Raw genomic sequence first — 13,342 nt, 5'->3', positions numbered from 1 at the left:
TGCTGACTGTCCATATCTACCACAAGTAAGTTTGCTGTTCCACTGAATGGCATTGTGGCCAAACCTCTGACATTTGGAAAACTTAACTGGATTTTATATGAAAGGTTATATCTTCATATACATGTACCCAGCATTTATACATTTTCATGATGTAGGTGTACTGAAAATTAAAATGAAAACTGGTGTTTCCTCCACATATCATTTGGTTTCTCCATTATATTCCCATTTTAGCCACTCATATTTCTGACCGTTCTTCCCGTAACTGTCTTATGTTGATGTACTCGATGTTGCAGCATTGCACAACACCCTTGAAAAGTTGAGGGTGTTGTGAACTTCACAAATAATTATGAAGCCAGTCAAGTTCTATGTCCTCAGTGATTCTGCTGCTTGTGGAAACCTCTGTAAGAATGGTGCCGTAAAGAGCCTTTTCACAGCTTTAATAGTAGCTCAAGTGGAGGCTGGGGAAAATGTCTCAAAAGCTAAGGCCTCCTCTCTTCATCAAAATAAATACAATGGTGCCCAGTTACTATTCTTTGCTTTATTATGGTTGAGTGCAAATCTGGAGGGCTTCCTTCTCAACTTTTTTTGGTAGGTTGGGCATTAATACTTCCTGACAGTCCACCCATGCTGCTGGGACTGTTAAAGGGTTTCATTGGATTTTGTTGCCATAAGCTGCTGGGATGTCAACTTGGGAAGAGCCTCACATAATAATCAGGCCTTCTACAACTTAAGTGTGGCAGGTTCCCTTGAGGCTGCCCACTGTTTTTCCTCAACAGCCACCCATCCCATTGCCATGGAGAACATCCTGAGGTTTTCTTCACAGTCCCGGCAATGAAGGTGAGGGTCCCATTCAGAATGGTATGCAACATTCTATCGGTGTGCTGCACTGGAGCGTGTAGTGTGTTTATTGTTAAGAAGACTGCCAGCACTGCCCAGCTCCCAGCTAGAATTCATCGCCAAACTTAGCCACCATTTGAGCTTCTTGTGCTGCTTCCCATTAGCATCACCCACAAGGCATACGTACATAATGAAATGCTACAGATGAGACGAACATTACATCTTACCTGCTGAATATCTTGTAAGCTAAGGGCGTCATGATCACACGAGGTACCAATTTGAAAGTATAATAAAGGATTAACAATTTGGTTGTTTCTTTGTGTTTTATAATTCTATTGCGAATTTGACATGACTGTTGAAAACAGGTTACTCTCATGCTCCATATTTTAATTTCAAGCAATCAGGTCTGATGTCAGAAATAATTATTTTATTTTGATAGCTCAATACATTTTCTTTTGCAGTGAATTCAAGTTGGTGTTCTGTAAGAACAGCATATTCAGCAAAATTCCACTTCATTTCCTGGTACTGATAATCTATGTTCATCACTTTATTTACCATAAAGAAGACACGTCAAGTTGTAGACAGGCATGACTAAAAGAGACTCTCTTAATCGTGGCTGTCTGCAACTTGACGCATCTTCTTTATGGTATTTAGCGATCTATCTTTTCCTACACTGCTGATATTCATACCTGGAGTTTCCATTGTTTGATTCATTGCTTTATTTGTAAGACTTCTTGCATTTTGACAGAAAACTTTAAGTGATTGTTTTCTCAACTGCTTGAACTTAACCAAGCTGTATTACTTCACTTTGCAAGTAGCTTTGTTGTTGGAAATAACTTAGTAAAGGACAAATACCACTATGGTCAGACTGTACTGCTTCTGGCCATTAACTATATTAACTGTGCAAAATATTTCTTCATTTGGTACAAATCCACACTGTTATGATGCTACCACATGAAGAGCAATCCATCAATCACACTTGTGTGCGAATATTCTTTTTCCTGAGTAACTTGCCAAGCTCTACATTAATGCATTCCACAGGATATTACTTGCAAGATGTGTAATACTTCTCAAATCTTCACTTTAGTAAAAGTGTTACGTCGCCGAAATACCTAAAGTCATTGTACACATTGTAACTGAAATTGTGCTCCACGTGTTTCTTGTAGCCCAACAGCAATTAATAATTGTCCTTAACATACTCTTTCACAAAAAGCCTAAATCAAAAGATAAATACAAAAGTATGTTGAAAATGTAGGATTTTTTTCTAAAGCAATGCCAGACCTGATAAGCAAATTACTCTTAGCACACAATGTTTCTTTCAGCACATGGTGAGAAGGGGCCCCCAGTTCATATTTGTATCCCATATCCTACTTTCAACCTACATTATCAATGCAGCTGTTAAGCTATATGACAGCTAAACAAACCTTACACTGGTCCTTGCATAGATCTGTTAACTAAAAATAACTTTTTTTTTTACCTTTCAGATACAGCATTGGTTTTTTTATTTCTGTTCTAATCGATCTCTGAGTCTGTGACACAGAATTTGTTATTTAGAACTTTTTCTAGAACAAATGCCAGAATTACAAACACCTTGAACTGCAGGAAGTTAACATGCCACAGTAATAATAAACATAATAACATAACAGTTCATTTCATACTACAGACAACAAAGTAGACTGTGTTAACCAGCATATTGTGGGAACAAACCTGGTATTCAATTTCAGTGATATGGAAGGTTAAAACAAAATATGCCTTGATAACATTTCTCCTACTTGCACGAACAGTTTGTGCAACATCTTCATTCATTTCTGTAAGTCATGGTTATCATAGTACTGCACCACCTGCTTGCCCTTCTGTGTGTGTGTGTGTGTGTGTCATCGGTAGGTGTCCATTTTTTTTTTTATTTATTTTTTTTTTTTTAAATACTTTGGCCAACAACTACATGTAGGTGAAACCGTCATTCTAACTCATTCCATTTTTCCCCATTACCTTATGAGCTCTTCCAGTGTCGACAATCCACTACAGCCAATAAATTTAAGCACAACATAGATTATGAAAAATGTACTGATTTCTTATTCAATGAAAATGTATATATTATCTTTAATTATATAATTTTTGTTTGAAATAAAACCCTATTAATAGTTAGCCCTACTCTTTAAGCAAAATCATCCATGCAGGTGAAAGATACTATGATCCAGCAACAAATGTAAAACTGTGTACACTAAGCATAATTTATTTAACAAAATACATGCAATTAAAAGTGTTATATTCCACTGAGCACATTAACTGTGAATGGTGCAATTGCTATTACACATGTTCATTTACTGCATGAAGAAAAATTTTAACTGAACACTAATCTTCCGACATTTTTCTTCTCTCTCGGATAATGTATTTGACCTAAAGAGCTTAGTTTTAAATAAATTTTTGAAAATAAAATTTGTATAGCTGTGAATAATTATGAAAGTAAAGTCGTACTGAAATTGGTAAAAGTTACAAAGCGGTGCCACTTGCATTTTTGAATGGGTTTCTGAGAGCACTGCAAATAACTGAAAAAAACGACGTAAATGTTGGCGATAAGGAAAATGCTTACATATTTTTAAACACTTCTCTGCAGTGAAGAAGCATGCTAACATCTAAGCAAGAAAAAGCAGCTGACTTGGGTACCAAATACCCGACTACGACAGTTTGAAGATATGGTTTACAGTCTACTTCGAAGCACAAAATATGTTTAAATTATTTGAAACTCAGCGGTGACTGCATATTAACAACTTGCTGCATACTGTGCGGAGTTTTTATTGAGTAAATAACAAATCATACTCGTGTACGCCGTCATTATTAACCCAGTCCATGACAAATAAGTTTTTCGCATGTTTGCATCAAATCTCTTCACGTCATAATGTCACAGCAGTTCTTTAGGGGTATATATTAATACTGATTCTATAGGACTCAGCTGGCTCCGGGATTAAACATAAACACTCTCTCGCCGCCATTAATATTGTTTGTCCAAAGAAGATACACAAATATCAGGAAAGAGATTTCTTCACTCAGGGAGGTTAGAAAAATAAAATCTCCTTGTGTGCGACGTAGACCACTTGTGCCGCTGACGAGCGTAGTACATGTAGACATCTGAGTGTCAAAAGCTTAGATTGCGCTGCTAGCGTAGTGCTGGCGGAGCGTTAGAAACGATCGCTTGTGCAGACTGTGTGAAGCATCAGTTGTTAAAGATTAAGTTTAATAAAAACAGAGATGTCCTCGTCGCTAAAGAGTGCATCAAGCAATAAAAACGATGAGATCGCTTCGTCAAGTTCGTTGCTCTCTATGTCTGAGCCAGGAGCCCAACCCGAGAGTAAAGTACTCGTGTTGTACACCGGTGGGACTATTGGAATGATGAGAGATCCGAAATTAGAAAGGTGAGATAGTTTAATAGTTTGTTAGATTAATTTACTCGAACTTTTATCAACGTTCTTATGTAAAGTTAAGTGCGAAACTTAATTTGATGACGAAGGCAGCGCAAATTATTTTTAAGTGCTACAGGTAAACAGTTTATCAATAATCAGTTTGAGTCGTACAACTTCGTTCTTAACTTGGATATTTTGCTAAGTGTGCAATTAATGTTGATAGCGATGAAAATTCTGCGTATTTTTTAAAAACAGAGCTGGCTGAAAATCTTTTACTTCAAATTCTTTCGAAGCGCTGTTATTAGGTATTGCAGTCCTTTTCAAACCTGATCCTTGCTGTGTTAAGTTTGCCTTTTTCTTTTGGTGGAACTGCAAAGGAGAGCAGTACAGGCTTCAATCTTTTATACAGCAGAAACACCAACACTGTCGCACTATTCAGGAACACGCAACAACATTAATTAAATGCTATTTACGTCGAAATAAATCATAATAGACTATATGTAGGATGTTTTCAAATTGCTGCTAAAGGACAAAGACCATAAGCTGTTAGAAAACAACCCAGTAATTCGGTAGAAGAATTTCGGGAAACCCAAATCAGATCGGAACATGTAATTTATCCCAGCTTCTGAAGCGGGGAAAAAACAGTAAAACTGTTGCCAATATTACTCTGAATAGTAATGATGTTGTAGCCTTAAAAGATACCATACCATTACGCACTTCATATTTTGACGCTATTTAGAGTTGTTTTGCCTTGCCCATTTATGTTAAGATACATCAAATGAATTCGCAATTGCGAATAAAGACTGCCATCAGCTGTTGTAGAATGGAATGAGGACAATGCAAATTTGTGCCGGACCGGGACTCGAACCCGGATTTCCCGCTTATCACTAGCGGTCTCCTTACTATGCGGCTATCCATGTACGACTCATGGCCAGACTGAAACTTCCATATGTAGTCAATTATGCGCCTTATTTCGTAAGTTACTTCAGACAACCGACTGAAGCGCTGCATATTTGTTCTGGTTGGGAAGCCTGCTGCGTCGCGTGTCAGGAGGAAGTATCAGCGAAAGTGTAGAGGTCCGTTAATCATCACAGTTCGAAAGTGTGACGATTAATAACACAACGAACTGCAAAAGAGAATGCACCGGGAAGAAGGGACCACACTGCACTCCCAAAGTATGTGCCTTGTAGTCTTATTCAACATTCTGAAGAGGCTGTTCCTGCATCAATTGAGGGAACAGGGTGCAACAAAATGCAGATTGCAGTGCATGCAGGAACGAACGATGCTTCTCATTTAGTCTCCTAGGTCATGGCTCAATACCTTCCGTAATAGTCCACATACATGGAAAGTTGTCAACGATGAAGGGCCCTCTAAACAGTCAATAATATTGTGCAATATTGTTAAAGTTCTCAGTAGACTGCTCAAGAACATTGCACCTTGTGTGTTCGGATTGGTTGACAACAAAGCTCAATCCACTTTAATAGAAATTCTCGTTCTCCTTGTTTTGCGCTCATTTCCAACGCCGATAATAACAAAAACCGGGGAATGCAAATGTGCCTAGAGACTATAGCACACGACAGACTGTCAAGGATATTGTCAATACTGCCCAAAGACGGCACAGTGTTTCCAGGCAGCGCAATAAATTTCAAAAGCTTTTGATGTTCTCAGTATTATTGCAAAACTTCTCAATCTGACATCTGCACTTTCTGTATTATTGTCCGTCAGGAAATGTTGCCCAGTATTATTGACGGTCTGTGAGGCGCTTAAAAAAAGGGTTGTGGTAGCGCCTCTTCGGATTACTAGTTTCGGAATGTCGCAAATGAATCCCACATTCGACGTGTGTCTGTTGTGAAGTAGTAAGAGGGAGTAGTAGTTCGATTCTGGCTTCTTCTTCTGTCACCTTTATTTCAGAGAATAGTACTCTGAATTTGTGTTTTCACGTATGTTACTCAAGATGTCACAAAACATACAATGTGTGTTCAGTTGCCTGTGAGAGACCCAGTCGACTTTTTGAAGCAGTGTGTTTATAGGCAAAGTTAATGAACACATTTCTTTAAATACATAAACCGAGACCAGGAGTTCTCTTTTAACTCACAACGAAGCTGGCTGGCCATAGCCGATGTATCAATATTCTGGCTCTCTTTAAGTACTTCCAGAGTGTACAAGATTGGAATATTAATATTTTCTAATTTTTTTTTTGAATAGTGTCTTTTATCCCGTCTGGTTTCACACGTGGACAAAAGACTGGTCCTTCTGATATGCTCACCACAGAACTTCGTAACTTTTTCTTTTAGAGTATTTGTACATTGTGAAGAACTTTAATGAAATCTGACTGAGGATACCGTGCTTATGCAATTTCGAACTGTCTGAACAGAGCAAGCATGAGACAGAACCAGATTAAGACTGAGCACGCAGTGTGCATGGTACCTTGGGGAAAATTTTCGCAAATTACAGTTCGTGCCCCGCGAAGAGATCCACTTATTGTGGACGCGCCATCAGAGACCTGCCCACACAAATGACGTATAAAGTTAATAACTTCCAAGCTTGTACATGATCACTGTCTCTAGCCCTCAACATGTTAAGTCTCAGATTGGAGAAAAATCTAAGAGGTCTTCCGCAAGAACTTAGCTGAAATCATTCTTCCGCATAGTGTAAACACAGCGACGTTTGCTCTGTCCGTGATACATCGCATGTTTCACCTGCCAAACTAAATAAAAAGTCGTGACTTCTGTATTTTACTGATCAAATTTTCGTGAATTAAAGACCCACAAGCGGGTATTTCATTCTGGATGCTCGGATTTGTGTAAAGTGTATTTAATGTCGCTGTTTCTATGTGCTTTCTGAGAGTCGCGTCCCCAGGTTTCATATATTTTCAGTACCGCTCTGAAGTTGCCGTCATTCTAGTCTGGTTCGATGTTGGCCAGCTATACAGACCTTCTATAATTTGTTTTCCGAAATAGTATTTTATGACTTGCCAATAGCAGAATGGTTTCTACTGCGGCCGCAAATCTTTGTCTGTTGTCTTGTATTTTTAAGTGCAGAGACCCATAGCATTAAAATTTATCGTGCAAACTGATCCACAGAGGATGAAACTAAAACAAGGTGGTTCAAAAAGTAGTTTTAAAATTCATACACATTTATTGAAAGAAGGTATGGATCTGCGTTTAGTGTTATTTTGTAGGGAAACACACAAAGGTTTTTTTTTTGCCTTAAACTTAAGATGATGTGTGTGGCTTTCGTTGGTTATACTGCAGCTTCTTCCCAAACCCGCTGTAGCATTGCCGGTATAACTTTCGCAGTGGCGGCGTAAATTCTTGCTCAGGTGAGGTAGAGAAACCGACACAGGAGGTACAAACAAGATATCCTTGATGAATGCCCATACAAAAAAAAAAAAAAATCCAATAGTATCAGACCTGGGGAACGTGGGGGCCATGCAATTGGCGCATCACGGCCAATCCATTGACCTGGAAAGCAGTCGCTGAGAAAATCCCAGACGTCAGTCAGGTAGTGGGGTGGGGCACCATGTTGCATGAAGTAAACACTGTGTTCTTGGTCATCCTCATCGACCTGTGGTATCAAAAATTGTTGTAACATGTCCAGGTACACCATCCTGTTGATGGTTCTCTCACGGAAAACAAGGGGTCGTATACCCAAATCCTACAGTAATGCGTGTTAACCATGCCACTTAAGTGAAAAGTCGGCTCGTCAGAAAAGATGTTGTCCAAGAAATGGTCATCCTCATGAAATCGATTTAACATATCCGCACAGAAGTTCTTGCTAGCAATTTTATCAGCGTCTTTTGTCAGTTTACGGTCAAGAGGTCTGTGATTTATGTAAGCACCAAGTTCAGATTTATCAAAAGTTCAGTCAAGAGAGGAAGACGTGCCTGGAACTTAAACAGATTTTTCATAGTGGGTTCTCTATTAATGCAGAAGCAGCAACTTTCATACAGTATTAGTTGTTGAGGTGATTCATCAGCATAATCTAGATGTGCATATTGTCTTACAACGAAGTTCAATTGTGAGCACTTCGTTTCATTTTACAACTTTACACAAAAAATACCTGTAATACCGCCTCCTGCTCTGTAGGTAGCCAACTGACCGTCTACAATGGAGACAAAACATTCCGCTTGGTCAGGTACAATGAAGCACAATACAAGTGTGCCAGATTCCTCGGGAACAGGTCGTTACTGCCAACATAAACAACTGTCGCTTAAATAGTGATCTTCATTAAGTCAGAAGATATTTGGCATTCATACCAATGCGTTTCCAAAATCATGCGTGGATTTCGGGAATTATACTTCGTTGATTTCTCTAGTGGCCATAATAAATGGTAAAAGCATAGCGAAAGTAATCCTATTATTCGTCAGTTCATGAATTAAGAACAGGCTATACTTACACTACTCAGATGCGTAATTATGTAAGTCCGCTTAAATATTCTGCAATAGCGAGGAAATGCCGAAAAGTGATGCCTCCGAATTTTTTTATGTGAAAATTCTTAAAGCTTTATTTACAAAACAAACGCTGTTAACGTTCTAAATCTTTATTCTTCTTGTCTACATATTTGAGTCCCTCTGCCACTAGAGGACTCAGAATTCTAACATGGTAGTGTGTAATGTAAGTACGTGAGAAACAGAACGCTGTAATCGAATTTCGAAATCGAAGAGTTCGGCCACACATGGCGCCTCCTTTCCTTCAGTATGACAATGCCAGACGACATAAGAGAGCTAGGACATGTGCAACAATCCGACACCTTGGATCCACTGTCATCGATCATCCTCCACACATTCCCGAGCTGGCCCCATACAATTTTCCTCTGTTTCGAAAACTTAAAGAACACCTTCGAGGACTTCACTTTGATAATGACGTAGCTGTGCAAGCAGATCTGAGGTTGTGGGCCCTCAACTAAGTCAAACCTTCTACAGTGAAGGTCTCAATAAACCAGTCTCTCGTTGGGAGAAATGTGTTCGTCACCAGGGTGACTACGTAGAGAAATAAATACGTAGACAGAAGAATAAACGTGTTGACTGTTAATTAAGTTTTATTTTAAAATATTTAAGAGTTTTTGCATAAAAAACTAGGAGGCGCTACTTTTCAGCACGCCTTAATACTTAGAATGTTCAAATACACTACTGGCCATTAAAATTGCTACACCACGAAGATGACGTGCTACAGACGTGAAATTTAACCGACAGGAAGAAGATGCTGTGATATGCAAATGATCAGCTTTTCAGAGCATTCACACATGGTTGGCGCCGGTGGCGACACCTACAACGTGCTGACATGAGGAAAGTTTCCAACCGATTTGTCATAACAAAAACAGCAGTTGACCGGCGTTGCCTGGTGAAACGTTATGATGCCTCGTGTAAGGAGGAGAAATGCGTACCATCACGTTTCCGACTTTGATAATGGTCGAATTGTAGCCTATTGCGATTGTGATTTATCGTATCGCGACATTGCTGCTTGCGTTGGTCGAGATCCAATGACTGTTAGCAGAATATGGAATCGGTGGGTTCAGGAGGGTAATACGGAACGCCGTGCTGGATCCTAACGGCCTCGTTTCACTAGCAGTCGAGAAGACAGGCATCTTATCCGCATGGATGTAACGGATCGTGCAGCCACGTCTCGATCCCTGAGTCAACAGATGGGGACGTTTGCAAGACAACAACCATCTGCACGAACAGTTCGACGACGTTTGCAGCAGCATGGACTATGGGCTCGGAGACCATGGCTGCGGTTACCCTTGACGCTGCATCACAGACAGGAGCGTCTGCGATGGTATACTCAGCGACGGACCTGGGTTTACGAATGGCAAAACGTCATTTTTTTCGGATGAATCCAGGTTATGTTTACAACATCATGATGGTCGCATCCGTGTTTGGCGACATCGCGGTTAACGCACACTGGAAGCGTGTATTCGTCATCGCCATACTGGCGTATCACCCGGCGTGATGGTATGGGGTGCCATTGGTTACACGTCTCTATCACCTCTTGTTCGCATTGACGGCACTTTGAACAGTGGGCGTTATATTTCAGATGTGTTGCGACCCGTGGCTCTACCCTTCATTCGATCCCTGCGAAACCCTGCATTCCAGCAGGATAATGCACGACCTCATGTTGCAGGTCCTGTACGGCCTTTCTGGATACAGAAAATGTTCGACTGCTGCCCTGGCCAGCACATTCTCCAGATCTCTCAAGTGAAAACGTCTGGTCAATGGTGGCCGAGCAACTGGCTCGTCACAATACGCCAGTCACTACTCTTGATGAAATGTGGTATCGTGTTGAAGCTGCATGGGCAGCGGTACCTGTACACGCCATCCAAGCTCTGTTTGACTCAATGCCCAGGCGTATCAAGGCCGTTATTACGGCCAGAGGTGGTTGTTCTGGGTACTGATTTCTCAGGATCTATGCATCCAAATTGCGAGAAAATGTAATCACATGTCAGTTCTAGTATAATATATTTGTCCAATGAATTCCCGTTTATCATCTGCATTTCTTCTTGGTGTGGCAATTTTAATGGCCAGTAGTGTAGGTCTATTGCCAGATTGGCTCTGAAAATACGTACTGCTCGCTATCTATCAATGTCACTTTATTGTTTGTTACATGCTACACAACTGAACTTTTAGTATTTCGGTCTTAAATTGTGCGCTGATGAGCCAAAACATTATGACCATCTGCATAATGACTTATTTTTCCGTTTTCAAACGCAATACACCACTGATTCTGCGTTTCAGGGATCCAATAGTTTGTTTCACGGAGGTATGTGGTTTTAGATGTCGACGCACAGGTCATGCAATTCGCGTAACGGGCCACTGACATCTGTGCGCAGTGATGGCTCAAAAAATGGCTCTGAGCACTATGGGACTTAACATCTGAGGTCATCAGTCCCATAGAACTTAGAACTAATTAAACCTAATTAACCTAAGGACACCCCACACCCATTCCCGAAGCGCCTAGAACCGCATGGCCACTGCGGTTGGCGCAGTGATGGCGCCGGATAGCTACTCAGGTGGGTTCCATAGGATTTACATAAGGCGAATTCGGTCGCCGAGACACCAATGAGAGTTCACTATTGTGCTCCTCAAACCACTGTAGTATGGTTCTGGCTCAGAGACATGGATAATTATACTGCTGAAAGGTGATATCGCCGTCGAGGAAGACGTGAAGCATGAAGGGATGCAAGTGGTTCGCAGCTATTAGCGTGTCTTCGGTTACTACCATAGGTCCCATGCAAACCTAGAAGAACGTCTCCCATAGTATAATGCTGCTCCCACCAGCTTGCGTCTGTGGCGTGTTCCGCGTTTCGAGCGCCGTTCACTTCGAGGACGGCATTTGTGGAGACGACCGTCGAACTAGTGAAGCAAAAACGTGATTCACCCGATGAACCGACACGTTTCCATTGATCGACTGTCGAATCCCGGTGGGCCCAAGCCCGCTGCAATCGTAACTATGTTGTTAGGTCAACAAGAGATCACGTTGGGGTGGTCTGCTGCGGAGCTCCATTTTCAACAATGTACAATGAACGATGTGCTCCGAAACACTTGTGCATGCACCAGCATTATGCTCTTTCGGCAGAAATGCCACAGATCACCATCTGTCCTGCTTTGCAGAGCAGACAAGCCTCCGAAGCCCACGTTCTGTGAAGAGTCGTGTACGTGCAACCTTTTAGCGCCTAGTGGTAGTGTAACTGTCCTCCTTCCGTAGATGCTCGCGACAGTAGCACATAAACATTCGACCAACTTTCGTTTTCGAGATACTCCTTCACAGGCTCTGCGAAATTATGACCTGCCCATTGTCAAAGTCGCTTTCTCAGTGGATTTCCCAATTTGCAGCCCGTATCTTCACTGGGGTGATCCCCCGTACATGTCTGCTTCCCTTACATACGGGGTGATCAAAAAGTCAGTATAAATTTGAAAACTTGATAAACGACGGAATAATGTAGATAGAGAGCTAAAAATTGACACCCAAGCTTGGAATGACATGGGGTTTTATTAGAACAAAAAAAAAACCGAAGTTCACAATATGTCCGACAGATGGCGCTGGACAGCGAAACGTCAGTGACTGCGCTTGACAATCGTACATAAAAGGAGCTGTAATGAGAGAGAGAATCAGATGCGTCAGCAGTCGCGGCATGTTGACGTTACCTGAAAAGGCGCTTTTAGTGAAGCTGTATTATCAGAATGGGGAATCTGCTAGTTCAGCGTTACGATCCTATGACGATAGGAAGGGGATTCGAACGGGTATAGGTCCGTTGACAAATGCAGCTGTGGCGAGAATGATTTCGAAGTTCGAAGCCACGGGTTGTTTGGACGATATACCCCGTAGTGGCCGACCGAGCACAAGGCGTAATGCTGCTGAGACAGTTCAGGAAGAAATGGAGACTGTAGCGGGTTCGTCTATGCAAGGGGAAGTCAGCGCTCGTGCAGTCGCACCTCGCACCGGCATTCCATACACTACTGTTTGGTTGGCACTTAGGCGTACCCTCCGATGCTATCCGTACAAAATACATCGGCATCATGAACTGTTACCTGGCGATTTAGTGAAGTGGAGGGCATTTGCGTTGTGGGCGTTTCAAAAGGCGGAAGATGACGATTGGTTGAGTAACGTGTTGTGGACCGACGAAGCTCATTTCACGCTCCGAGGGTCTGTCAACGCCCACAACTGCAGAATTTGGTCTACCGAAAATCCTGGAACTGTCGTGGAAACTCCATTGCACGACGAGAAAGTCACGGTATGGGTTGGATTTACCACATGTACAGTTATCGGGCATTTTTTTCTTCGAGGAAATGGGTGATTCTGGTTTTGTAACTGCTACCGTGACGGGTGAGAGGTACGCCGATATGTTACAGAATCGCATCATCCCCAGCCTGGCTGTAAACACCTGCTGGAACGTACGATGTTTGTGCAGGATGGCGCTCCACCCCAGATTGCTAGACGCGCGCAAGATCTCTTGCGCGCATCGTTTGGTGGTGATCGTGTGCTCAGTCGCCACTTTCGTCATACTTGGCCTCCCAGGTCCCTAGACCTCAGTCTGTGCGATTATTGGCTTTGGGGTTACCTGAAGTTGCAAGTGTATCGTGATCGACCGACATCTCTAGGGATGCTGAA

General features: G+C 41.7%; 2 protein-coding genes across 2 annotated transcripts in view; one reads left to right on the top strand and one right to left on the bottom strand.

Moving 5' to 3' along the window:
* Positions 1-3,994, bottom strand: part of LOC124794935 (leucine-rich repeat-containing protein 49) — a 149,922-nt gene extending 145,928 nt beyond the window's left edge. The window contains exon 1 of the mRNA XM_047258650.1: positions 3,655-3,994. Within this exon, the coding sequence (XP_047114606.1) occupies positions 3,655-3,686 (32 nt within the window). The 5' untranslated portion in view covers positions 3,687-3,994. The remainder of the gene's footprint in view (positions 1-3,654) is intronic.
* Positions 3,931-13,342, top strand: part of LOC124794937 (L-asparaginase-like) — a 328,563-nt gene continuing 319,151 nt past the window's right edge. Inside the window, exon 1 of the mRNA XM_047258651.1 lies at positions 3,931-4,247. Coding sequence (XP_047114607.1) covers positions 4,084-4,247 — 164 coding nt within the window. The 5' untranslated portion in view covers positions 3,931-4,083. The remainder of the gene's footprint in view (positions 4,248-13,342) is intronic.

This window comes from Schistocerca piceifrons, chromosome 4 (genome assembly GCF_021461385.2).
Source record: "Schistocerca piceifrons isolate TAMUIC-IGC-003096 chromosome 4, iqSchPice1.1, whole genome shotgun sequence".
Lineage (NCBI taxonomy): Eukaryota > Metazoa > Arthropoda > Insecta > Orthoptera > Acrididae > Schistocerca > Schistocerca piceifrons.
This window is presented reverse-complemented; position numbering and strand designations above follow the sequence as displayed.